The 24470-nt window shown below is 35.4% G+C and overlaps 6 protein-coding genes across 13 annotated transcripts; 2 read left to right on the top strand and 4 right to left on the bottom strand.

Moving 5' to 3' along the window:
* Window positions 1–247: 247 nt before the first annotated feature.
* On the top strand, window positions 248–15653 carry LOC123005656 (cytoplasmic dynein 2 heavy chain 1). Its single transcript, XM_044399499.1, has 36 exons — window positions 248–364; window positions 412–734; window positions 784–901; window positions 950–1076; window positions 1126–1259; window positions 1307–1539; window positions 1587–1686; window positions 1734–2458; window positions 2505–2732; window positions 2782–3356; window positions 3408–3654; window positions 3701–4333; window positions 4380–4547; window positions 4597–4755; window positions 4802–4941; window positions 4995–5211; window positions 5258–7006; window positions 7054–7210; window positions 7261–7996; window positions 8045–8288; window positions 8914–9050; window positions 9103–9235; window positions 9282–9657; window positions 9706–9929; window positions 9976–10089; window positions 10136–10244; window positions 10293–10458; window positions 10512–11348; window positions 11395–11709; window positions 11757–11907; window positions 11958–12503; window positions 12560–12799; window positions 12843–14525; window positions 14575–14771; window positions 14817–15009; window positions 15056–15653. The coding sequence occupies exons 1-36, from the start codon at window positions 325–327 to the stop codon at window positions 15206–15208; spliced, it is 12627 nt and encodes a 4208-aa protein (XP_044255434.1). The 5' UTR covers window positions 248–324; the 3' UTR covers window positions 15209–15653.
* LOC123005663 (transforming acidic coiled-coil-containing protein 1-like) lies at window positions 8185–8931 on the bottom strand. The gene is made up of 2 exons (XM_044399513.1): window positions 8833–8931; window positions 8185–8783 (listed from the first exon to the last, which is right to left on the bottom strand). The coding sequence occupies exons 1-2, from the start codon at window positions 8876–8878 to the stop codon at window positions 8296–8298; spliced, it is 534 nt and encodes a 177-aa protein (XP_044255448.1). The 5' UTR covers window positions 8879–8931; the 3' UTR covers window positions 8185–8295.
* On the bottom strand, window positions 14105–17387 carry LOC123005660 (DNA repair protein XRCC1). 2 transcript variants are annotated; one of them, XM_044399505.1, is made up of 6 exons: window positions 17092–17387; window positions 16039–17042; window positions 15758–15988; window positions 15475–15705; window positions 15249–15421; window positions 14105–14124 (listed from the first exon to the last, which is right to left on the bottom strand). In XM_044399505.1, the coding sequence occupies exons 1-5, from the start codon at window positions 17140–17142 to the stop codon at window positions 15253–15255; spliced, it is 1686 nt and encodes a 561-aa protein (XP_044255440.1). In that variant the 5' UTR covers window positions 17143–17387; the 3' UTR covers window positions 14105–14124; window positions 15249–15252. The 2 variants fall into 2 exon arrangements, with proteins under 2 accessions (XP_044255440.1, XP_044255439.1); XM_044399504.1 differs by lacking the exon at window positions 14105–14124 and having other exon boundaries at window positions 15132–15421; window positions 17092–17386.
* LOC123005661 (secretin receptor-like) lies at window positions 17174–19159 on the top strand. Of its 5 annotated transcripts, XM_044399509.1 has the most exons (7): window positions 17221–17493; window positions 17548–17760; window positions 17808–18052; window positions 18099–18264; window positions 18314–18598; window positions 18649–18833; window positions 18884–19022. In XM_044399509.1, exons 1-7 carry the CDS (start codon window positions 17482–17484, stop codon window positions 18921–18923), a joined length of 1146 nt encoding a protein of 381 aa, XP_044255444.1. In that variant the 5' UTR covers window positions 17221–17481; the 3' UTR covers window positions 18924–19022. The 5 variants fall into 5 exon arrangements, with proteins under 5 accessions (XP_044255446.1, XP_044255444.1, XP_044255441.1 ...); XM_044399506.1 differs by having other exon boundaries at window positions 17235–17493; window positions 18649–19159; XM_044399508.1 differs by having other exon boundaries at window positions 17236–17497; window positions 18649–19159.
* A 281-nt stretch (window positions 19160–19440) lies between these two features.
* LOC123005658 (calnexin-like) lies at window positions 19441–22656 on the bottom strand. Of its 3 annotated transcripts, none has more exons than XM_044399501.1 (6): window positions 22498–22656; window positions 20960–22202; window positions 20365–20505; window positions 19968–20108; window positions 19737–19916; window positions 19441–19685 (listed from the first exon to the last, which is right to left on the bottom strand). In XM_044399501.1, the coding sequence occupies exons 2-6, from the start codon at window positions 22181–22183 to the stop codon at window positions 19626–19628; spliced, it is 1746 nt and encodes a 581-aa protein (XP_044255436.1). In that variant the 5' UTR covers window positions 22184–22202; window positions 22498–22656; the 3' UTR covers window positions 19441–19625. The 3 variants fall into 3 exon arrangements, with proteins under 3 accessions (XP_044255436.1, XP_044255438.1, XP_044255437.1); XM_044399503.1 differs by having other exon boundaries at window positions 22503–22655; XM_044399502.1 differs by having other exon boundaries at window positions 22396–22509.
* Window positions 22657–22791: 135 nt separating this feature from the next.
* On the bottom strand, window positions 22792–24467 carry LOC123005662 (putative neutral sphingomyelinase). The gene is made up of 4 exons (XM_044399512.1): window positions 24325–24467; window positions 24095–24268; window positions 23862–24045; window positions 22792–23811 (listed from the first exon to the last, which is right to left on the bottom strand). The coding sequence occupies exons 1-4, from the start codon at window positions 24354–24356 to the stop codon at window positions 23020–23022; spliced, it is 1182 nt and encodes a 393-aa protein (XP_044255447.1). The 5' UTR covers window positions 24357–24467; the 3' UTR covers window positions 22792–23019.
* Window positions 24468–24470: the final 3 nt, after the last annotated feature.

Below are 24470 nucleotides of genomic sequence, written 5' to 3'. Positions count from 1 at the left end.
CTTGGCAAGAGCTCTTTCCCAGCATCCAAATCTCGATATAAATGCTCTCAGAATTGGGTACGTAAGAGAACATAGAAATGCTGAAAAAATCTGCCGCAGATATGAGAAGTTTTACAAGGTAGTTAAAGTTTATTCCCAATATCCCATTCAAGACACTCATGCTAAGGTCTTGGAGATTCTAGAAACCGATTTTGGCTATAAATTCAAACACTGATTGTGATGTTTTTTCAATAAAGAGCGTTTATAAATTCAAACCGATGTTTTCATACACCGTCTCCTAGGCGACCCAACTTGTAATACCAAACAATCATCCAGGTGTGCAAAATGAGTGACTTTAACAAAAAATTTATAATAAAAGCCTCAGGTAAATTTATTTTTTGTAAAACTTTACAAAACTAATTGTCTCATCAGAGTATCACTTGGGTACTTCATTGTCTGAAGAAACTTGGGATAAAGACATAATTGGGATCACTGATGTGGAAAACTTCCTACACACCGAAGACAAATTAACACTTTACGCCTTCGTTGAGGAAAAAAATGACCGAAAAAGTATCAAATTTGTCGAGCAAATCACAAGCAACGATACCAAAATTGTCGTCTTCACTAAAATCACACCGACTGTTTTAACTGAAGAAAACATTTTTTCTTGTCTGCAAATCACTTCAGTCAAAGGACCACCAACTTTAGCTCTATACCACACTCTAACTAAAGTGTTTACGCCACTCTTAACACAGGTTGAGGTCAATTTTATACGTTTTAAAAATTTATTTGAAAAAATTCCAGGGAACTCCCCCAGAAATTCAACGTCACGTTGCAAATTTACAGGCAGATTTAAGATCGTCAATTTTATCAACAACGAATGATGCTGATTTGACAGGTTCAGATCCAGTTTCACTATATGGTAGAGTCTTTTCAAAATTTATTTTTTTACCTATTTCCTGTATTACAGTCGTCGAATCAGTCGAGAATGAAGTGGAATATTGGGATAATGTTTCCCGTTCAGCGAAAAATAGGCTTACCCGTAGTAATGCTGGGTCTTTTTCTGAAATCCTGAAACGAATTTCTAAGGAATTCAGGTGGGCATTTTTTCACTTTTCGCCCGTTAGTTGTGAGTAATTTTTTTAGCATCCTTGATGCATTGCCTTTGAACGAAGTTGAAGAAATCTTGGAAAACGCACATGGCATTTTAGACGACTTATGGCGCCACGAGCCAGCCCCATATCCTGCAGAAAGAATTATTCACCTCATGGATATAATAGGTACTCATGAAATTGTATCTAAAATTGTGGCACATTTGAGTTTTTAGCCGGGGACATAAAACGTTGCGTGTCGAAACAGTTATCCGAGTGTGACGTTTGGGGTGATAATTATAAAACAGTAGCGGAAGTTTTGCTACAATGTATTTCAATAGGGGAACGTTGGCTCGAAAGCTGTAAACAATTGACTGAAATATACTGGCCGAATTATCCTTCGAATATGTGGAAAGATGAAATGTATCAACCCTCAGATTTAATCAAACTCGTTGAGCGCCTACAAAAAGTAAAATAATAGATACGGTTTCCGGTGATTTGATTCACATTTTTCAGATTTTGAGCGTTCAAACTCTTTTAAGGCAACTGACACGATTATTAAATTCACAAGAACAAGAAGAATTGAAAACTAACGAAATGTTCAAGCCATTCAAAAGTAAATAACTCTTGAGTATTTTACGGAGATTTTATCAAGTTTTTTAGACCTTAGTATCCTCGAGTTTGGTCAGTACTCTTCAAATTTATGGCTAAAAGCTTGCGAACAATTCGAACGCTTACTCCAGCCAGCTGAAGAAAGAGTTGCAGCCAAACTAAAAAAACACTTGGTAGACAGTGACAATCCTCGACAACTTCTTCACGAATTCACAAGATACTCGGAGTTGATTGGAAGACCGATTTTAAAACAAACTCTTCTCTCTGAACGCCAACACTTACTAAACTCACTCTACGACTACGTTAGACATCTCCAATCACAAAATACTTCTGAAAATAACTTAAATATTAAATATGACACTCCACAAGTCGTGGCTGAAGTAATTATGACCAAACAATTGGAAGCGAAAGCTAATGAAGTGTTACAAACTTCGGAAAAATTATTACAAGATTTAAATGGTTACGAAAATTTGAAACAGATAGTGAGCGAATTACTCAAAGATCTGAGACAGCAGCATACCGAACTGTTTGAATCCTGGACACGAGAAATCAGTTCTTTGATCAAAAAAGGTATTTTAGATTTGAAAGAGTCGGAACCTGTTGTCCAATTTTCGCAAGAGAGCAAACTTATGAAAGTTAATTATTCGGATCGTTTGGTTACTCTTATTTCGGAAGTTAGACAATTTAAAGCTTTGGGTTATCAGATTCCAAACCATATCGATGAAACTAGTGAACAAGCAAAGAAATTTATGAAGTTGGCGCGTACTCTAGAACAGGTACTCACTAATTTATCCGAAAAGCATATAATTCTTTAAATTGTAGATCGCAAATTTTCATAATACAATCGGAAGTAGAATGATTATTTGTCAACGCCCTATGATGCTATCCAGTGCTTTAGAATTGTCTCGTTTGGTACAAGAGGAAGAAGTAGTTTCGTGGAAAAATACAAAATCGGTGGAAAAATATGTTGAGACACTCAAGAATGCCGTAGAAAAATTATCAAAAGAGAATAATCTTTTAGCATCTTATTATTACCAAATTATGGATAAAGTATTCTAAAGTTCGGTTCTTGTCAATCTTTTGATTTGGTTAATTTTAGACTAAATATTTGGAGGATGTTGATTTAATCAAAGATTACAGTAAATGGAAGGAGGCAATAAGGAACATGCGAAATATCATGTTACAAGTTGAAGAGAAAGGTTTCAAAAACATGCAGACTTGGAAAGCGGATGTTGATTCAAATCTCTGTCAGGTCCTAGAAAAACAATATCTTAAGAGTTTGGACACGCTTCATCTCTATTTGCCTGAAATTTACACCGACATCGTATATAGAAAATCGGAATTACAGTTTTCGCCCGATAAAACAGTCTTGATGGAAAAATATCAGCAACAATTGAAACGATTTTTGGACATTCCTAAGTCATTTAAAGGCGTTTCTGATTTACCTGACGTGACAATTTTTTCCGAAATTATCGATCAGAATCAAAATCAAGTAGAAAAAGTCAATAAACACACTTTGGAACTTTTTGAACAACTTGACAATGTTTTAAAGCATTGGCAATCGTGGCTTCAGTTGGACTCTCTTGATGTTCAAAAATTAAGCACTTGGCAACATTGGGATTTACATTTTAGGGCATCTAAAACGTTTGGGCAGGAAATCGCAAAATTGCCGAGGTTTTTAACCTTCTTTTTGTAAAATAATCCATGCAAAATGACTCATTTTAGTACCGAGGAACGAATTGGATGTTTTTTGATCGGACTTTCAAGATTGCGTTCCGATTTAGAGTCTCATAATCGAAGTTATTGGGATCAATTAGTCTTCTCTCTTAAAGATTCAATAGCACAAGATGTTGTCAAGTTACAAAATTACGTTGACCCCTCTACTGCAGTTTTGACAAGACAACCAGTCACTGTTGAGGAAATTGGAGAGTCGGGAGCTGCACATGCTAACATTTTGAAACAAGCAGCAGAAGTATGAATATCGTCGGTGAGGATTGAAATTATTGACATTGTTTTAGATGGAAGAGTGTTACAATCAAATGATTCAAAAATCGCAAACTTTATCCAGTTGGACGAGAGAACAAGTCGATGCAGTGAATCGGCTTAAAGGTGCGTGGGAAAGGCTTCAAAGCCTCTTAGAAAACCATCAACACATCATTGCCAAACAAATGGAAACTATTAAAACAACCCTAAATATTGAAAGCGAAAATTTGGAAAAAGAAATGGAAAGGTTTGCAGCAAAATGGGAACAGGTTAAGCCTAAACCACATACTGGGCAAATTTCCGACCAGACTTTAGACGAATTGTACAAACAGTTGATGAGTATCAAAGAAAAAAAAGTACAATGGCAGGACTTGACGGAAAAGAAAGAAAAATTGTTCAGTGATTATGAAAAATTTAATATTGAGAAGCCACAATTAGAGCTAATGAAAGAAATCGAAGCCGATTTAAAGAAAGAGGAAGATTCGTGGACACTGTTTGAGGAGTTTTACAACGAGCTTGAAACAATGACTAGTGAGGATTGGATAGTGTTCAGGAAAAAGTTGTACCGTTTTGAAGACTTCCTATATAACTGGCAAACAAAATTAAAAAATACTAGTAATGGAAATGCTCTACAAGTAAAAATTTTGCACGAAATACAGAAATTTGAAGTAATTACTTTCATTTGCCCAAATGTTTTTTAAAAGATAATTTTAGGGTATTGCGGGGTCTCTGAAGTATGTAAGAGGAGAAGATTTTACAGAGAAACATTGGATGGATGTATTTAATCTACTCGAAATGCCTCTGAAACCTTTAGACAATTTAAAATTCAAAAACTTTCTTGATGTGTCAGACAAGTTGACTGCGTTAGTTAAAGAATTACAAGTTTGTTATTTACAAAATTTGAAAAAAAATACAGTAGGTACTATTTTAGGTGATTTGTAAAAAAGCAGCAAGTGAGATAGTTGTACGCCAAGCTTTAGCTGAGCTTGACCAATGGGATGTTCAAGCCAGATTTATCCTAACATCCCATACAGATTCCCGGAATAAAAACATCATGTTGGTCAAAGACTTCAAAGAGATTTTGAGCAAGGTAATCTTCGAATAAACTTTTTCTAAATAAAAATTTCTTTGTGTAGATCGGGGACAATCAGAGTTTGTTACAATCGGTAAAAAATTCTGCGGATTATGACAGTTACTCAGAAAGGGCAAGTCTTTGGGAAAATAAATTAGCAATGTTAGATCAGAATCTCTCACTCTTGGCACAAATCCAGCGAAAGTAATTTAAAATTCAATTTAAAAAATCTTTGTTTCAGTACCTACCGTTTTTAGATGGGTTTATCTGGAACCGATTTTCGGCGGCGGTACCTTAATTCAAGAAAAAACCCGATTTGACAAAATCGATAAAGATTTCCATCACGTATTAGTGTTTATTGAAAGAGACCCTCGAGTGTCTTCTTTGTGCAGATACCAAAATTTGAGTGTAACATTAAAAAATCTCGAGGATCAGTTAAATCGGTGTCAAAAAAGTTTGGACAGTTTCCTTTTGGTAATTTTTCAAACTGTTAACACACTTTACACTCTTCACGTTACAGGAAAAACGAAATAAATTCCCTCGTTTCCTTTTCCTCGGCGACGACGATTTGTTAGAGGTGGTAGGTCAATCGTCGAAAGAACAGGTCATTCAAACCCATCTCAAAAAATTATTTGCTGGCATAAATAGTATTCAATTGGATAGTGAGAGTAAAAAAATTACTGCAATGTGTTCGCTACAGGGCGAAATTGTCCCTTTATTAAACCCTGTCAGTATAAATAGACCAGTTGAAGACTGGTTGAACTCTCTGGTAAAAGAGATGCAATCGACTTTGAAAGAACTTTTGGTTGAGTGTCTCGCCGAAGGCCAAAATGCTGATCCTCTAAAATACCCTTCACAAGTCTTATGTCTCGCAGACAACATCACTTTTACACTAAAAACTGAACAAGCAATAGCTAACATGACCTTACCACCCGTACTTGCTTATTACAAAGCACAACTGACTCACTTTAGTTCACTTGAATTGACAGCAAGTGAAGAAACAGCTTTTGCGTCATTATCTGCTGATAAAAACAACGAAAGTAATATTCTTGAATTAAAATTGAAAGCTTTACTTTTGGATACGATTCACCACATTGACGTTCTTGGAGAACTTCTAGATGTAAATGCTACCAAAACAACAGACTGGGTTTGGCAAAAACAACTGAGATTCTACTCAAACTCTTTGGGTGAAATAACCGTTAAAATGGCAAACGCTCGCATGGACTATGCCTACGAGTATTTAGGAAATATGCCAAAATTGGTACGAACGCCTCTAACAGATCGATGTTTCCTGACTCTAACTCAAGGAATGCACTTGGGAATGGGTGGCAATCCTTATGGTCCCGCGGGAACTGGGAAAACCGAGTCCGTCAAAGCGCTAGGAGGGCTCCTCGGACGACAAGTCCTAGTTTTTAACTGTGATGAAGGCATAGACGCGTCTTCAATGGGTCGCATTTTGTCAGGACTTGTCAGGAGTGGGGCTTGGGGGTGTTTTGATGAGTTCAACCGCCTTGATGAGGCTACTCTATCAGCGGTTTCGATGCAAATACAGCCTATCCAAACCGCGCTCAGAACGCACCAAGAAAAATTAGTCTTGCTGGACCAGGAAATAACAGTTGATAAACATTGTGGGATTTTCGTCACGCTTAATCCCGCAGGTGGGAGTTACGGAGGCCGGAACAAACTTCCGGACAATCTGAAACAACTGTTCCGACCCGTTGTGATGACACATCCGGATCATGAACAAATTGCAAGGACTTTACTCCACTGCGACGGATATCAAAATGCTGATATTATCGGCCAGAAGTTGATTGCGATTTTTGATGCGTCAAGCAAATTGTTGAGTAAACAACAACACTACGATTGGGGGCTAAGAGCAATCAGGACAATTCTGACAAGCTGCGGAAGGGCTTTGAAACAATACAGAAAGAAAACTGAAGAAGCGGAAGGAAATCAATTACTTACGGAACTCACTCTTGTTGTTAAAGTTTTGCGAATGGATACGTTGTCCAAACTGACTTTTGCAGATAGTGTTAAGTTTGATGCTTTAATTAAGGATATTTTTAAAGATGTTCTGATCGAAAATATGGGGAATGAAGTTTTGGTCAAAGCTTTAGAGGAGAGTTGTCGGGAGTTGAAACTAGCAGTCAATCAACGACAAATCGAAAAGTGTTTGGAATTGTACGAACAACTGAAACAACGGATGGGAGTTGCTATAGTTGGACCTCCGAGTTCGGGAAAAAGCACAATTCGGAGACTCTTGTTCAATGTAATTCGTTCATTAACACAAACAAATGATAAAAAATATTATTCCAGGCTTTAAATAAGATGGACAAGGTTTTGAAACAGCATGTCTTTAATCCCAAAAGTATGCACAAAACCAAATTACTCGGCCAAATTGATTTGGATACGAGACAATGGTATGATGGTGTTTTAACCTTGTACAGCCTTCAAGTAACAGCGGAATCTTCTGGTAATTCAATTTTCCAAATAATTTAAAAACTTTTTACCATATTTTTATAGACGTGTGGTCTTGGATTGTCTGTGATGGGAACATCGATCCAGAATGGGTGGAATCCCTCAATTCGGTCCTCGACGACAATCGCCTCTTATCACTACCATCAGGCTGGCGCGTCCAATTTGGACCAAACGTTAATTTCATTTTTGAAACACATGACTTGAGTCATGCTTCACCTGCGACTATTTCTCGAATGGGAATCGTCTTATTAAGCGAACAAGATTTAGATTTAAACTGTTACATTGACAATTACGTAAAGGCACAACCGGAAGAGTTTGAACGCCTCTTAGGCTCATACATTAATGACTATTTTCTTAAAAGTGTTAATTGGATTTGTAATGAAGCTGAAATCACAATTCCAACTTCTAAAATTGCAGTTGCTAGAACTGGCTTAAGTCAGTTGTTTGGTGTTAAAGGCAAGACGGAATTTTCAGTTGCTTTAGTCAACGGATTGGGACAACAACTTCAGGATGACTTCAGAGAGCTTTTTGCACAACAGGTTTACGAATGGTTGGGAGAAGTCCCACCACCGATTATTTTAAAATCTCGCTACAATCAAGAACGGGATATTATTGACACTTACTATACAAATCCAAATGTAACTTTGGATGTTGTGAGTAGACAAATTCCGTTAATACCAACCGGGGATGTGACCAAAAGTTTGGATTATTTGCGAACTTGGCTTATTCCAGGAAATGAACAACACTTTTTATTAATAGGACCTCACGGCTCTGCCAAATCGTATGTTTTTTTTCTTTAACAAAAAACAAACTTAAAAATGTCATTCAGGTTGATTTTGGAAAATTTGGTTAAGGAAAGATCAGACATGGAAATGGCAACAATTCACTGCAGTGCCAATTTAGTGCCGAGCTACGTTATCAACAAAATTGCCCAACTTTGCATTGTGGTCAATACAAATAAAGGCAAAGTTTACAAACCAAAAAAAGGCAATTTGGTCCTTTATTTCAAAAATCTACATTTATTGAAACCAGATAAATGGGGGACAAACATCGTCATTGAATTTCTAAATCAGGTAAACATTAAATTGTAGTCATTAAACGCTTTTTAGTCTTGCTATTGTCACAACTTTTCGTCTTTTTTAATGGCAAATGTTTCGTATCTGTAACTTTTTTGTCAGAAACTGACTTGTAAGCCACAAATTTTGTCCGCAAATTTTCGAGAATATCTTCATATTCTATTACTTGCTTTTTTAAAGCGGTCTCGTTCTGTTGAAAATCGTGAACTACAAGTTTTGCTTTCTCATATTTACGCAGTAAATCGTAAAAAGCAGTCTCAAGGTTAGTCAAATGAAATGAGGAGTCATCTTGGGTTTTGTTGTTTCTTTCCATTATGACTTTTTTAAGAAGGTTGTCGTAATTGCAAAGCACCTTTTGTAATGCTGCTTCCTTATTACGATTGTATTCTAGCTGTTTTCTCAATTCTTCATTTTGTTCTTCAAGACGGGAAATTTTTTGTTCCATTTCGGATACTTTAAGGTCAATTTGGTCAGCTCCAGATTTTTCGGACTCTATAACTAATGTAAAATTTCACAAACTTCGGGGATACATTTGACTTACGAGTTTGGGGGTTTTTGAACAAATTTCTGTACAATTGACTTAACATTTGTAACGTGTTTGACACATTCTGTCTTGTTTTAGATGATTACTTACAGAGCTTTCTTTGATTCCAATTTAGAGCTAGTAGGATATGAAGGGATCACAATTGTGGGCTCTTTATCCATTACGACCACTCTATCGACCAGATTTACGTCCATTGTACATAATTACAATGTCAGGTAAAAATTCGCATTTTTAGAAACTCAAGGAGCAAAATAATAAAAATTCTAGTCTACCAGACCCAGAAGATTTGGCAATTATTTTAGTGGCATATTTAACAGTTGTGGTTAAGGAAAGTTTAGGATCTTGGCCTAAAGCTAAGATCGTTAAGTTAGCAGCCACAATGGTCATAATTTACGACAAAGTAATTTGATTATTAATCAAAATTTTTCATAAAACGTTTTTTTTAGATTCGTTCAATTTTTTTAATTACAAATTACAAACATTACGATTTTAGCCCTCACGATCTCACTAATTGGTGTTCCTCGATTTTACGCTATAAAGATACTCTTTCTGAATCAGAAAATTCCCTTTTAGAAATCCTATATTACGAAGCTCTTAAACAATTTGGGGATAAATTAGTACGTGACGAAGACTGTTTTAAACTCGAACATATTCTTAATGAAGTTTTCAAAACTCAGTGGAGTTCATCAAATTTGAGAAACGTTCAGAATTATTTCTACGTTCCAGCTCCTCAATATTCATCTAATTCTGAAAATTTCTACCTTCAGAAATTAAATCAGGAAGAGTGGAGTGCAACCGTAAAAAAAGGCATAATCCAATACGGTTGTAAGTCCCAAAATTCTCGAGCTAACACCAACTGTTCGTTTTCAGGTCGCGAAGGACAAGATCTTGACGTCCTAGTAAACAACGAATTGCTTCATTTGAGTGCTAGTATTTCGAAAATTTTAAGTGCCCCAGAAGGACATACTGTTTTAGTTGGAAGAGCTGGAATTGGACGAAAATCAGCAGTAAAAATAATTTCCTCTCTACAGTCCGCTCATTTGATAATTCCGATAAGTGGGACACAACCACAATTTAATAATGATTTAAAATCTGTAAGTTTTGTAATTTTGTTAAACAACATTTACCTCTCTTTGCCAGGCAATACAATCAGCTGGATTTGAAGGGGAACAGGTTTACTTGTTGCTTGAAGATCACATTTTTAATCAGAAACATATTTTGAGTTTAGTTAATATTTTAATATCGGCTGGGGAGGTAATGTTTCGGTTTATTTTAAATGAAATTTCAAAGAAAATTTTAGGTGGTTAATTTATATAATGCTGCTGAAATTGAGTCAATGATTTCTGGATTAAAAGATGAGGCAAGTCGAGAAAATTTTGAAGGGAATTTGATGGAATTTTTTACTGAACGTAATTTTTATTTATGAGAGTTTAAAACATTTAAATTTGAAATTTCAGGTGTGAAAAAACGATTACACGTGATTGCGTGCATCGATGTTGATAATGACAATATCTATGATATTTTTGAAAACTGTCCTGCATTTCTTTATAAGAGTATGATAATTTGGAAAACGGAATGGTGTATTGAGACTATCCGTTTAATTCCAAATCTACTGATAAACAAGTACAGTAAATCAAAGTTAATGGTTTTGGTATCAAAAATATTTATTTTTCCAGAGCTAATAACAGTGATGCTAAAAATGAGGTACAACCTTTTAACAACTTCCTTAAAATTTTTGAATTAATTAAAGAAAAAATGGGGGCTCCTGCGCGATTCATTGCAATGATCAAACTCTACATTGAGATTTTTATCGATAAAAAATCAGCTATAGTTTCAAAACAATTCAAATTACAAGCTGGGGTGGACAAATTAAACGAAGCTGGGAATTTGGTGGCTACACTCAAGCAAAAAGCTGCTGAACAACAAAATAAGCTGGCGGAAAAACAAGCCAAAGCTAACACTGCGCTCGACATGATAAGCAATACCATGAAAAACGCCAATACTCACAAAGAAGAAATGGAAGTCCTAAAACACAAGACCGAAGAAGAAAACAAACAATTAATGGTACGAAAAAAAGAAATCGAATTGGAGCTTGCAGATGTCGAACCTCTAATACAAGAAGCAAGATCTGCTGTTGGAAATATAAAATCAGAAGCGTTATCGGAAATTCGCTCTTTGCGGGCACCTCCTGATGTGATTCGAGATATTTTGGAAGGTGTTTTAAGATTGATGGGGATTCAAGATACGTCTTGGAACAGCATGAAAACGTTCCTTGCGAAAAGAGGTGTGAAAGAAGAAATAAGATCGTTTGATGCGACTAGGATTACGAAAGAGAATAGACAAGCCGTCGAGAGATTAATGGCGAATAAAAGCGATTCGTTTGATCCCAAATCGGCTAAAAGAGCGTCAGTTGCGGCTGCACCACTAGCATCTTGGGTGGGCGCAAATGTAAAATACTCACATGTGGTAGAAAAAATCAAGCCTTTGGAGAGGGAACAAAATAAATTACAAGAGTAACTTTTTCGTGTGTCTAAATTTGGATTTATTTTTTTTTTTTAGAAATTTGGTGAGTGCTGAAACCCAATTGGGAGAACTAAGCGCCGGCTTGTCTGACGTTGATGCTACAGTCGCAAAACTGAAAGTTCAACTTTCTGCATACACGAAGGAAGCAGCAGAAATTGAAATTGATTTGAATAAAGCTCGCGAAACTCTAATGGCGGCGGAAGGATTAGTTTTTAAACTGAACGATGAGTACCAGAGGTGGCAACAACAGTTAAAAGATTTGTCACAAGAGATTGATAAATTGCCTGAAAATTGCTCACTAGCTGCTGCTTTTATCACGTATTTGTCGGACGAGCCTGAGGAAGGACGAAGGTTTACCTGAATTTACTCGTTACAAATTTTAATCAAAACGATTTTAGAATTATTTTAGAGCGTTGGATTAAAGAACTAGCAGTTGATTCGTTTAGTTTTGAGGAATTTTTGTCAACAGAACGCGAACATTTGCAGTGGCAAAGCGAGGGCCTCGCCTGTGACCAGTTATCTCTACAAAACGCGATAATCATTTTAAAAGTCTGTATAATGCTTTTTATTCTGAAATTTAAAAAAATTAATGTTTGCAGGCAAGAGTAACCCCATTATTGATTGACCCCACTTCTAATGCAATCAACTGGTTCAGAAATCATTTTAAACATCGACAAATCGAAACAGTGACGCAAAATAATCCCAAATTTAACAATAATTTAGAATTAGCGGTGAGATTTGGCAAAGTTTTAGTAATCGAGGAAATTGACAACGTTTCCTCGATTTTATTCCCTCTTTTAAGAAAAGAATTTGTTTATCAAGGTGAAAGAAAACTTATTTACCTTAACGGGAAGTTAATTGATTATCACAATGATTTTACTATGATTTTGAGTAGTCGAAATGAACAATTAAAAGTGGGTGCTGATATTAATGCTATCGTTTCTACTATGAATTTTACTGTAACCCATGCCGGGTTGACCGAACAATTACTTTCTTGTACAATCAGGCAAGAAAATCCGGAAATGGAGAATAAACGGAAACAATTGTTACGCCAAAGAGAAGAATTGCAGGAGAAACAATACCAGCTGCAAAATCAACTACTTGAAGACCTCACCAACTCTTCGGGAGATATTTTACAGAATTCTGTACGTATATTTAACAATAAATCTGTTTTTTTTTTATTCTAAAGAAACTTGTTTAGAATTTGTTATCTTCCTTGAATGAGACTAAAGCGAGCTCCAGCGCAATTTCAAACGCTTTGGAAGAGTCGCTCCAAATCCAGAAGAAACTCCAAATTGGATACGAAGTTTACAAAGAAATTTCAATGTTTGGGAGTTACTTATACTTCGCTTGCAACGAATTCTCCAAATTTAACATTCTTTACGTTTTATCAGTGTCAGGTTTTATTCTATTATTCTTGACATCGCTTCAAACATTTCAGGTACAACTCCAATAAAAAAAAATCAAACTAATTTTTAATTCAGGGAATGGAAAGTACAACTGAGAGTCAAAAAAGACACCTCTTTTTCACCGTTTACACTTACGTAAGCCGTAGCATTATGAAAACAGATCGACTCACATTCGGTTTACATTTAATGCAAAAATTATATTCGGTTCCATCGGATCAATGGAGACACTTTCTTGGCAATTCTATCACCGGTCGGAACGATCCAGAGGATATTCCTGCCTGGATACCGAAGCATTGTTTCCAAAATGTGCAAAATCTTCAAGCTTCACTACCTGAATTATACAAAAACCTCCAATTAGAAGAACAGAGTTTGTGGAAGAAATTCATGATGTCGGATTCCTGTGAAAAGGAGTTACCCTCCCATTGCAAACTCAGCGAATTTGAAAAACTACTAATTGTGCAAACTTTACGTCCTGATCGTGCATATTCTGCCATGTCTCAGTGCGTCTTGCACACAACTGGACTACGAAGTATCGATCCTCCGGTTTTTGACTTGACTCAAATTTATAAAGAATCAACGTCATCTGAATCTATTTTGATTCTAACAGTTGCTGGGACTGACCCTTCTTCAGAAATACGCGATTTAGCTCCGAATGAACTAGTGGAAGTAGCGATGGGAGAGGGTCAAGAAACTAAAGCTCTGGCGTCTTTAGAAAAAACAGCACAGGCCGGCCAATGGCTCATTTTGAAAAATCTACATTTGGTAACCAGTTGGTTACCAATTTTGAGTCAAAATTTGCAAAATTTGAAGCCGCACGAAAATTTTCGGCTGTGGCTAATCACAGAACCGAACCCCTCCTTTAATTTTGTCTTGGCTCAAAATAGTCTCAAAGTCGTCTATGAGGCACCCCAAGGTTTGAGAAATAATCTCCTCAGAACATTCAACTCGTGGGGGAATCGATATATCGATAAACTGCAGCCGACGCCAGGCCGGATTTTCTTCGTTTTGGCTTGCATTCATGCAATTTTGCAAGAACGGAGGACTTACATTCCACAAGGATGGTCCAGGTGGTACGAATTCAGTGACACCGATTTGGTTACTTGCGTGAAACTCGTTGAGGATCTATGGCAAAGTCAATCGCCTCAAGTGCAATGGAAATTCATTTACGGCTTGTGTTGTGACGCTGTTTACGGTGGCAGGATTGAAAATATCGACGATTTGGGGATTTTGAAGACTTACTTGAGGCAGTATCTAGTCGATGAGGTTTTGAGTCATCGCTGGAGTCCCCTAGGGACTAAAATAATTCTCCCCAGTTCTTCGAAATTTCAGGAATATGTTAGCGCTCTCAAACAGTTGCCTGAAAGAGACTCACCGTCGTTTTTCGGACTGCCAGAAAACATAGGCCGGGCTTGGGAAAAACAAATTGCGAATGATGTTGTCGCAAAATTGAAAACTATTTTGTTGTGTAAAGAAGTGTCTTTGAAATTTGATCGCGAGTTTTGGCATAAAAGTCTGGCACCTTTTATGCTTTTGTGGAAAAAACTGAATCAAGGACATGATTTTGTCCGAATGAATTTACCAAATGAAGTGACAGGAAAGACTTCGATTGAGGCTTTTATTAATGAGGAGTTTTATCACGCAATTAATTTGATTCAAAAAATTCACAAGAATTTCACCAGCCTGAATAAGATATGTAAAGGAAATGCGATACCAGACGATTGTGATTTAATTATTGGAAATTCGTTGATTAATTATCAAGTAAGACGTTTTTGAATTTAATTAATTTCCAAATTGTTGATTTTTTTAGGTTCCTAAATGTTGGGAGTCAATCTGGGAAGGCCCAAAAGACCCCAATCGGTATTTACGAAGTGTTATCATAAAAACAGCAAATATTCTGAAACTGAAGGATTTAAAATCGGAACAAATTTTGCAAAATCCTCTCAATTTGTCCTTCTACTTGCACCCAAGTGCGTTTTTGGCTTCATACAAACAAGAATATTCTAGGTAAATAATACTAAAAATTAATTCTTAACAAAAAAAAATGTTTAGGGCAAGTAAAACACCAATGGATCAACTCGACTTGGAGTCAAACTGGAAAGCTCCAGCTAACAAAAATCACATAATTTTAACCGAACTACTCGTCGAGGGCGGTTTATTTGAAGGAACTGTCTTGAAGCCCTGTTTACCTCACTCTGAGAGTATTAATTCTGCACCCAATTGTTACATCAGTTGGAAGGAAAAGGTAAAAACTAATTTAATTAAATTGACTAAGCATCAATTTCTTTTAGAAAAATGTAATGGATAATGATAAATACGTTAATATTCCGTTATATTACACATCCAGGAGAGAAAAACAACTAACTACGTTGCAAGTTTTATGCGATGGCAGAGACAAGGATAAATGGATTCAGGCGGGTCTAGCGTTTTACTTAGAGTATTAAATTTTCTTCATTTATTTAGAAAAATAAATAGGCTGCTTACCTCATTATAATACATAATCAACGGTGGAAACTAATTTTTGGTTATTATGACAGTCCCATAACCAGTCGGGTCTCAAACATATAGCTCTGGAATTATAGGATTTTAAATTTTTAGCGTTATTTTCAGATGTTATAAAATAATCAACGTCCTCTGATGGGTTTTCAGCAACAATTCTGTAATCATAAATAATTGTAATTAAAAGCCAAAAGAGCATTTACCTTCGTACCCATTGTACGCTATTATATATCTTTCTAAAGTCTTTACAACATCTTTATCAAGACATTCATCAATGAAAAATGTCTTAAAGTCTAAAAACCCAGGTAATTTCTTTATCATCTCATCGTCCTGCTTTGACTCGATTTTTTCTTCATCTGTATCTTGCGAAAATAAATTATTCTCCTTCTCCCGAGATTTTTCTTTTTGTTTTGCTTGAATTTCTTTTATTCTTTTTTGCATTCTAAATTTCATCGACATAAAAACACAAAATAAAAAATAACGAAGATACTCACTTTGTGTCATCAAACCCCTCATCATCAGTACTATCATCCTCGATTTTTTGTTCGACTTCCTCCCATATTTCGTCCTCACTTTCTGGTTGTTTTGCATCATTTTTATCCAAACAAAATCGCCGCCAAGGCAGACGCTTTCTTTGAGAGTGACATTCTTCAATCCAATTTCTTTTAACGATTTTACCCTTGCCTTTAACTTGATTGAATTTGGGGGTATTTGTGAAGGCACATCTGTGAATAAAATTGTTAATAGTTAATTCTAATAAACCAAATATTCTAACATTAAATGTGTGCAAGAGTTGTCCCAGTCGGGTTTATATTTTGCCCCCATTTCCAACGCCATCGCTCTTAAATTTCCTCTGTCAGGATTTTGGATCCCACTAATAACCAATGTAATACCTCTCAATAATTCTGCAAAGGGTTTTCTCTGTTTTTCTATTTTAATTTTTTTCTTAGGACTCTCTTTTTTGGCAGATTCGTGTTTTCTTTTGCTTGTCTCTCCTGAAACTCTGGGTCTAGGAGAGAAATTTTTTTTAGTTGTTGTCTCTTCTTTCACTTTCTTTTCATTTTGTTTCTTTTCAATGATTTTATCAATTTTTTCATGTGGTTCTTCCTCATCCTTACTGTAGAGAATTTCGTTTCTATTTCTAGGTACAGGTTTATTATCTGTATTGTTATTACTTTGTGATGTGTTGTTTATCTTTAACTTTGGTTTTGTTATTGGTGATGAGGAAGCTTCTCTAATTGCCGCTGCTGCAGAAAGGGGCTCTTTTTGAAATTCCTGTCTTCTAGCAAATAAACTTCCTGATGTTAAATTATCGGGCGAGTCAGGCCTTAGTGCGAATTTTCCTATGGTTGTCTGAACTGGAGTCCCATTTGCCTTGTCTCCAGGAGTATGAAAAGTGATAAAAGACAATCCATATTGAACATGTCTGTTGAAAGGTTGAGTGCAAACTATTTTGACTCTGTCCCACTTTTGTTCACACTCTGGTTTAGACAAATGATCTTGTGTAAACATTCGCACTTTATTGGGATTAGACCCTTGGCGCGCCTCTAAAGGGGTCATGAAAGAAGACATTACTAATAAAACTTTGAAATCATCTGTGGTCCCTGATCTTGAAGCTAGTACTTCAATATATGCAGAATTTTCATTTCCTATGTCAACTGCTGATATTACGGAGGCTTTTTCGAATTGGAGGACAATTGTGGCCGATCTTTCGCCGGTATCTTTACATTTCCACTTTTTAGCGGGATCGCTGTTTAAAACGTTATTTGCGACGTGTACCTTAAATATTTTTTTGGAAAGTTATTATTTGTATATACAGAGAACTTACAGAATCTTCGCTGCTGAAGCTAACAACGTGGTCAAGCTTTATTTTGGGCATTATTATTAAATGAAACTGAGCTATTCAAAAAACATGTAAACATAACCTCATTTTTTGACAGTTTTTTTGCGCGTCAAATTCAAATTTTGCGCTTTGGAACGCAATTATAGAGCAATCAATCAGATTGAAAGCAATAACAAATATTTACCTATTACTATCTAAGATTAATTCGAAAAAATACTGCTTACGTTCTGATCATATCATTAATTAAATTTATAATTGTTAAATAAACAGCTAGTGACAATCAATTATGTAAGGATCATCTCAAAATTTTCGATTTTTTACAGAGTAATGAAGAAATTTAAGTGATTTAATAATATAGAAATAGTCGATTCATCTATGTCAAGTGGAGTCGGTTCGTAAACAAGTAGAAATATTACCATACCGCCCAATAACATCTTACAGAACGCAAGAAAAATCGCAAGGATGATGAGCGAATATCAGGACATTTTGAATACGGCGAAAAGAAAGTGTTACAATAGCAAAACCATCGAAACAATCACTGGAAAATTTTGCAAATTAATTTTCGACGGTATCTTGTGCTGGCCTCCAACTCCCGCTGGAGTTTTAGCTAACCAATCCTGCTCCAACGAATACATAAAATGGACTATAAGAAACGTAAGTAGTTTTTAACATTACTTTAATTCATTCGGAATTTTTTTCAGAATTATGCCACTAAACAATGTGACAATGACGGCCAGTGGTTTGTACACGAGAATTCATCAAAATCGTGGACTAATTACAGCCAGTGTGGTAATATTTCTGAATTTTACCCAATTTTAGATGATTCTCTCCAAGACCACACACTGTATAATAAGTGGTTACCAGTTATCAAAAATATTACTCAGTGTGGGTACATTTTATCAACAGTTTCATTAATTATAGCTTTGTTTGTCTTCATACGTATCAAGTAAGTGCAATAATAAGAAATAAAACGAAAATTGATTTTCTTTTAGGAGATTACATTGCGCTCGAAATAAGCTTCATATTCATTTATTTGCCTCATTTGTAATGAGAGCTTTCATGTCTTTAATAAAAGATGGATTATTAATCGAGGGAACGGCTTTACCTCATGAAATTATTTATGTCAATGGGAAGCTAGTTTATAACAAAACAAATTTCGTGAGTAAAATTTTCTAATCGAAAATATTGCTATATTTCTGTTATTTAGTCTTGGGTTTGTAAAGCTATGATAAGTCTTTGGAACTATTTCATAATATCAAATTACATGTTTCTTCTGATGGAGGGCGCATATTTACACAACTTGCTCTTTTTGAAATTACTTTCGGAAAATGGGGTTGTAATTTATTACAGTTTAGGGTGGGGAATCCCCCTACTTTTCATAATACCGTGGATAATTTTAAAGGCCGGAAATGAAAATCTGTACTGTTGGACAACAAAATCTAATAAATTCATTGCCATGTTGATTGATATTCCTATAGGACTTACAGTAGTTGTAAGTTTATAAGTTTTATAAATTAAATTTACTGAAATAATAAGTTTTAGATTAATTTTATTTTATTTACAATAATAGTACGAATACTCTTTGTGAAACTGACTTCGATGTATATTCAGCAACGTTGGACCAAGTATCAAAAACTCATCCGTGCTATTTTAATTTTGGTGCCTCTGTTTGGGATCCCTTATACAATTTCGTTCGTGTTATCTTTTTACGCAAAGGAGGATCAAACGTTTGAAATCATGTGGTTATTTTTTGATCAGACTTTTACAGCATTTCAAGGACTTTTTGCCAGCTTAGTTTATTGCCTCTTGAACAGTGAAGTTCAGCTAGAGATAATGCGAAAATATAACTCTTTCAAGGACAGAAATCGGGAATTTAACAGACGAAGTCGGACGATATCGCACACTCAACAAATACCACTGACTGAAGAATTGCAAGAAATTCCACAAAGCGCCGGGATTAAAGATCAGCTGTATATTAACAAAACAAGTGATTATTTTTAAGTTTATTTATTGTAGCTTTAGTTCCACACACAATAAACTTAAGTAATTTATTTTCCTCTGAATTATTACATAATCACAGGACATTATAAATATAATACAGAAAAATCGCTGATGCAAAAAATCATGCAATTTATCCCAATGACAATACTAGTACGAGCTAATTGGTTTGGTCTGGTAAAACTGAAGAGCTGCCGGCGAAATGGTACATGTTACCATAAAATTAACATTATATAAAATAGGTTTCTGTTTTTTTATTTTGTGTAATAAATAAACAGCTTAATACCTTTCCCCTTAAGCCCTTCATTTGATTATTTACAAATTCAGTAAAATGGATCGCTGTCAAATACTTTATTCGAAAACATAACAACTACAACTATACCTTTAAAAAGTACAAATTTCCTAATTAATCGAAAATGGAACGAATCATGTACAGCAAATAAACAAACAATCATAAATAAATATAACTGCAGAGTTGCATGATGACAACAGTGCTGGTGCTAGATATATAAAAGTGACTATCACTCCTTACGAACTTTTCGTTTCCTCGCACCATCACCTGTACCTTTGGGTGATTGATCCTGAGAAAACAAGATAAACCACAATTTCGAAATGCTTGGATTAAATCTTACCTCTGTTTTTTCCTCCGATTCCTCTTCCTCGGAATCAGAACCTGAATTCTTTTCTCTATCGTCGTCCTCTGGATTTTCAGGCTCTACTTCTTCTTCTTCTTTACCTTCTTCTTCTACAACATCTTCAGTCGTTTCATCAGTCTTTTTATATTGCGCTGCTTGTCGAAGCTCCTCTTTCTCCTATCATTTTTTTATTAATAATGCAAAATTTAATAAAAACAACAGTTATACCTGATTTTGACTAGCAGAGGATCCAGGCTTGCAGCAAAGGTATAATACAAAAACAACAGGTATGCCTAATACGATAATGTATACCCCCCAAAGCCAAGGATAATCATTGGTCAAGGTAGCTAATTTCTGAATTACGCTTTCCTACATTAAAAAATAAAGAGAACTGCTTTAGCATTTCGTAAAAAAACTGTCTACTAATACTAGCAATACGAAGAATACCTCTTGAACGCAGAAGTAGAGGTACCATATGTAAAGACACACCGGTATGGCACAATAAACGAAATATAAAAACCACGGTAAAGGTTTATAGTTTAACTTTTTCATAAGACGACCCCATAGTGTCCTCTTATTTAATCAAAAAAATCAAGAATAAAGTTTAAATTAGACGAATACTAACCGAATCCTTAGCGATCTTTTGTTTCTTCTTCTCAAAAGTGGCAACTGCCCAATGGTTTGCAATGCTAATATCGTCGGTAATAATAATATTGTCGAAGAAAATGTCCTTTGACATTGACCATAACTCAAATCCAACAGCAGTCTACAAAAAAGCCATTTATCAATACTTTTACAAGATAAATTAACCTTGAATACATGGGAAAAATACAATTTTTTATATTGTCAAAACATTTTTATCTAAATACAAACGTAATTTCACCAAAATAAGCATAAAACGATTAGGTGTGGCTAAGTGTACTTCCTTACTTAGCATATCGCACATAACTAAATCCTTTTGCAGAAATATTTATAAACATTTCTTTTTTTGTACGTATACGTTTTTTAGAGGTAACAATGCAATAATTAATTGCATACGTAGTTTCCTTATTTAATGAATCATTACACGACCAATCTTTAAGTATGTTAAAAAAAATTAAATTTGGTATACCTATTGTTTTTTATCATACTAAGATACTTTATTCATAAAAAAATCAAAACAAATGAGATGTAAACATTCTGGGTAAACAAGCATTATCATTTTTTGAATATATACTCACAACAGTCTGCATTTTGAAGGGATGTTTATCTTCGAAAAATTCAGGGTTCGGTATCCTCCGCGGCCTCCATTTTCCTTTGTAATTGGGATTATCAATAAGCGGCGCCCTCCACATTCCCTTATAATCGGGATTGTTAATAAGTGGTGGTTCCCAAGGTCCACAGCCGACAGCATCCTTGCAAGCGGGATTATCGATAAGTGGTGGTTCCCACTCTCCGTCCATTTCTGAATCCCAATCCTCGGGTTTCTTTGCATCAGGATCGAAAATATGCGTTGGTTCATTATCCAACCATCCTTCCGGTTTCACCGCTGATTCATCAACGATCTGAGCTGGCGCATCCTCATCCCAATCGTCAGGTTTCACAGCATCGGGATCAGGGATTTTTTCTCTTTCATCCCAGTCCTCTGGTTTCTTGTCATTAGGATCGTCGATTTCTTTCGGGGGATTTACTGCCGGTGTGAAATCCTCTAACAAACTTCCCGAATTAACCACTTTGTTATCGATTAAAATCTCAAATGTGTTATCAGGATAGAGAACGAGTGTGAACAAGTGGGGGAGTTTGTCAGAAAAGACTTCCTCAATGCGGTCTTTGGGTTTTTTGCAATGTTTTTCCTCTACGCTGCCGTTGATGGGATTTCGGTGCTTGAAAATAAAGTGAAGTTTGTGGTCGTTACCGCATTTGTCAGGACCGAACATGATCGAATAAGGAGTTTTATCGTGGAAGTTGTTCAAGTTTTTACTGGGAGAATCTTGAGTGAGTAACTTTAAGTAGGCTCCACCACATTCTTGACCGTCTTGGAAAATTACTTCATATTGCACGATTAATGGTTTAGTATCAAAAATAAACGGTTTTAGAAGAGATGATGCAATTGCAGCGTGTTTAGCCTTTGATTTAAGAACTAAACCTTTGTCGCCTACAAGACTGTCTTTTTGGGCCGATTCGACTTGCCACTCTCCATCGTATTTTGCAATGTCTTCGGAAATTCCTTCTTTTTTCGCTTGGGATTTGATCCACCGTTTTGCAAACTGGTCTGGATCGTCAAAATGTTCAGCGAAATAGACTTTTTTAGGGTCGAGGGGACTGGGGCTTTCGTAAGGGATGTCAATGTTTGATTCTTCCTGTTCTGTCTCTACTGTAACTTCATCAGAGTCGTCAACTTCAGAATATCCCGACGAAAATATCAACAATAAAGTAATTACTGTCGGAAAAAGGCTTCTAATCATTTTGTGATCATATATTGTCCTGCAAAGCAAACAGGGCACTAATTACTAACAAGAATGACGTGTACTGATTACAGAATGATGAAACGGAAGCAGTATTTACTAATATAAGTCAGGGACTAATCTAATTTAAAAAATTAACCTGAAAGGTTAGTGAACGCACTTCCTAATCGATTAGTTATGAAATTACCCCCAATATTGATAAAAATACTTACTTATACAACTATCGACATGAAATTCTTACAAAATGTGCAAAAAAGCTTACTTCAACACGAATTAATTAAAATTTTTGAGCCCGACAAAATAAAATGACATACCTAACCTCAAAATCCGAAAGTAGTTTTTCACAGCACTCTAATAACACACTTAAAACACTTTTTCAGCAGCACTTTTTTAACCCAATTTAATATTTACTTAAGCTTTATTTCATGTATTATCAGATTATTTTTTATTGTAGTTCTTGAACACCACGTAATACACCGCATTTATGAAGAGAATAAACACAAATCTGTCAACCAATCGGCGTTGAACAGATGGCAAAGTTGTATTTAATTCAAAAGTCCGCGGGAAAAATGTATGAAAACGACTGAAAATAGAAAAACTTTATTTTAAAATTTAATACTAAAATGGTAACGAAACAAAAACGGTAATAACATAAGCAACAAAAATCAAAAAGAATTCCTGCAAAAAAGCAGTACAAAAATACATATCTAAAAAATAGAAAATGAGCAACAATACTGTTGGTCTTTTAGTGTTCATTTTATACTGAGCATTGATATAGATAATTTCTTGGCCTTTAAATTAACCTAGTGATATAACAATGTTTATATGTAATTAAATTACATATCTTTGGCTTTTAATTTCTTCAAAGCTGTCTCCATTCCTAATTTCCCAGCAATCACAGCATGGCGCTCTATTTTATTCCAAATAGTAGCCATCATAAATGTATAAAACATAAAAAGTGTAATCAAAATTTTCCAAATATGGTAAATAAAATTTAAGTTATAACCAAAAGGCAAATCAGTTGCCAGTGTTGTAACCAGCAAGACTAGTAAAACAAACGTAAAAAAACAATACAAATATTTGTGATTATTCAAGCTCCTGAGTGCGTCATCACAAATTTCTATGCTATCTTCAAGAACACTTTTTTTCATGTGTTGGTCACTTCTCAATGACCTTATTTCACTTTTTGTGATGATTAATGTAGCAGCGATTGCTTCATGGTCTGAATAACTGAATGAACATTCAGGAATTTTATGTGGTAATGGCAATGTGTAGCTTTTTAGATCAATTTGTAAATTTGAGCCTGGGTGGTACATGATATAGTCAATTCTTTTACCAGGAATGTTTTTCTTGAGTAAGGCCACTGGTGTGTAACTATTTGTGAGGCTTTCATTTGTAGCCACACAATCTTGTACTGACTCTCCAGCTTCACTAAATGCGTCTACAAGTCCTGGAACACTTAACATTATCCTATATGCTAAATCTCCAGGCTCAGTGTTTAAATCTCCTGCCAAGACAACTAAATCAGCATCTCCTGACGTCATTTGGATAAATTGAGCGGTATCGAAAGATTGGAGCACTCTGTGAGCTTGATATTCATCACAGTCTCTATCATATTCTGCATGCAACTGAAAAATGTCTCATAACTAATTGTGCTATCAATTAAAATAAGTATTACATGTGCAGAATACACGTTGACGGTGTAATTATTCACTTTTAATTTACATAATCCCACACCTTTTCCACCAAACCAGTCACCATGGTGGATTTTATGAATATAACCATTTACTGGCCACTGGTGGAAAAAAATGTCTTCCATCGGATGTCGTGATAAAATACAAACGCCAGAACCTGTGACTCCACTACAAAATCCATTTAGGGCTGTCTTAATTAAAATGTTTGAATTTTTACCTGTGGAAATAGTGAGAGTAAGGTAACACCCCTGAGACTTTGTTTCTAATTAACTCGAAGTCAGAGTTGAGCCATACTTCTTGGAGGCAAACTACATCATACTGGCTAGTTGCTAGCACCTCAGCTATTGCTTGCATTCGGCGTCTTCTGTTTTTAGAGACCACCGCGAGGCCCCTAAAAATCGTATTCGTACCTAAAATAATTCTAACATAAAGAGAATGACAACATACCAGCAATTCAAAGTAAACACTTTAAACTCCATAATTTTAAACAATTATAGATTTATGAAAAAAATTATAATAAAAGAATTCTTTTTTATAAAATAACAGTGATACCACGTCACAACATTGACATCTCTCTTTCTCTCTTGTTCTAT

Source organism: Tribolium madens, unplaced genomic scaffold, assembly GCF_015345945.1.
Source record: "Tribolium madens isolate multiple individuals breed KSU strain unplaced genomic scaffold, Tmad_KSU_1.1 Scaffold_20;HRSCAF=117;Tcas5.2_LG4, whole genome shotgun sequence".
NCBI classification, from domain to species: domain Eukaryota; kingdom Metazoa; phylum Arthropoda; class Insecta; order Coleoptera; family Tenebrionidae; genus Tribolium; species Tribolium madens.
The sequence above is the reverse complement of the archived record's forward strand: the minus strand, read 5'-3'. Positions and strand labels throughout refer to the sequence as shown.

Excerpts from the sequence above, each read along its gene's own strand:
- LOC123005656 (XM_044399499.1), top strand. The coding sequence starts at position 325 with ATGAGTGACTTTAACAAAAAATTTATAATAAAAGCCTCAG. Across the intron at positions 4,334-4,379 it reads ACGAAATACAGAAATTTGAA|GGTATTGCGGGGTCTCTGAA; the intron begins GTAATTACTTTC and ends AGATAATTTTAG. Across the intron at positions 12,800-12,842 it reads CATCGCTTCAAACATTTCAG|GGAATGGAAAGTACAACTGA; the intron begins GTACAACTCCAA and ends TTTTTAATTCAG.
- LOC123005663 (XM_044399513.1), bottom strand. The coding sequence starts at position 8,878 with ATGTTAAGTCAATTGTACAGAAATTTGTTCAAAAACCCCCAAACTC. Across the intron at positions 8,784-8,832 it reads GTTCAAAAACCCCCAAACTC|AGTCCGAAAAATCTGGAGCT; the intron begins GTAAGTCAAATG and ends CATTAGTTATAG.
- LOC123005660 (XM_044399505.1), bottom strand. The coding sequence starts at position 17,142 with ATGCCCAAAATAAAGCTTGACCACGTTGTTAGCTTCAGCAGCGAAGAT. Across the intron at positions 15,706-15,757 it reads GAGGGGTTTGATGACACAAA|AATGCAAAAAAGAATAAAAG; the intron begins GTGAGTATCTTC and ends GATGAAATTTAG. Across the intron at positions 15,422-15,474 it reads TATATAATAGCGTACAATGG|AATTGTTGCTGAAAACCCAT; the intron begins GTACGAAGGTAA and ends TTATGATTACAG.
- LOC123005661 (XM_044399506.1), top strand. Across the intron at positions 17,761-17,807 it reads TAAAATGGACTATAAGAAAC|AATTATGCCACTAAACAATG; the intron begins GTAAGTAGTTTT and ends AATTTTTTTCAG. Across the intron at positions 18,599-18,648 it reads CTATAGGACTTACAGTAGTT|ATTAATTTTATTTTATTTAC; the intron begins GTAAGTTTATAA and ends AATAAGTTTTAG.
- LOC123005658 (XM_044399501.1), bottom strand. The coding sequence starts at position 22,183 with ATGATTAGAAGCCTTTTTCCGACAGTAATTACTTTATTGTTGATATTT. Across the intron at positions 20,506-20,959 it reads CCTTCAAAATGCAGACTGTT|ACTGCTGTTGGATTTGAGTT; the intron begins GTGAGTATATAT and ends GCTTTTTTGTAG. Across the intron at positions 20,109-20,364 it reads AAAAGATCGCTAAGGATTCG|GAAAGCGTAATTCAGAAATT; the intron begins GTTAGTATTCGT and ends TTTTTAATGTAG.
- LOC123005662 (XM_044399512.1), bottom strand. The coding sequence starts at position 24,356 with ATGGAGTTTAAAGTGTTTACTTTGAATTGCTG. Across the intron at positions 24,269-24,324 it reads GTGTTTACTTTGAATTGCTG|GGGCCTCGCGGTGGTCTCTA; the intron begins GTATGTTGTCAT and ends TACGATTTTTAG. Across the intron at positions 23,812-23,861 it reads TCAACGTGTATTCTGCACAT|TTGCATGCAGAATATGATAG; the intron begins GTAATACTTATT and ends GACATTTTTCAG.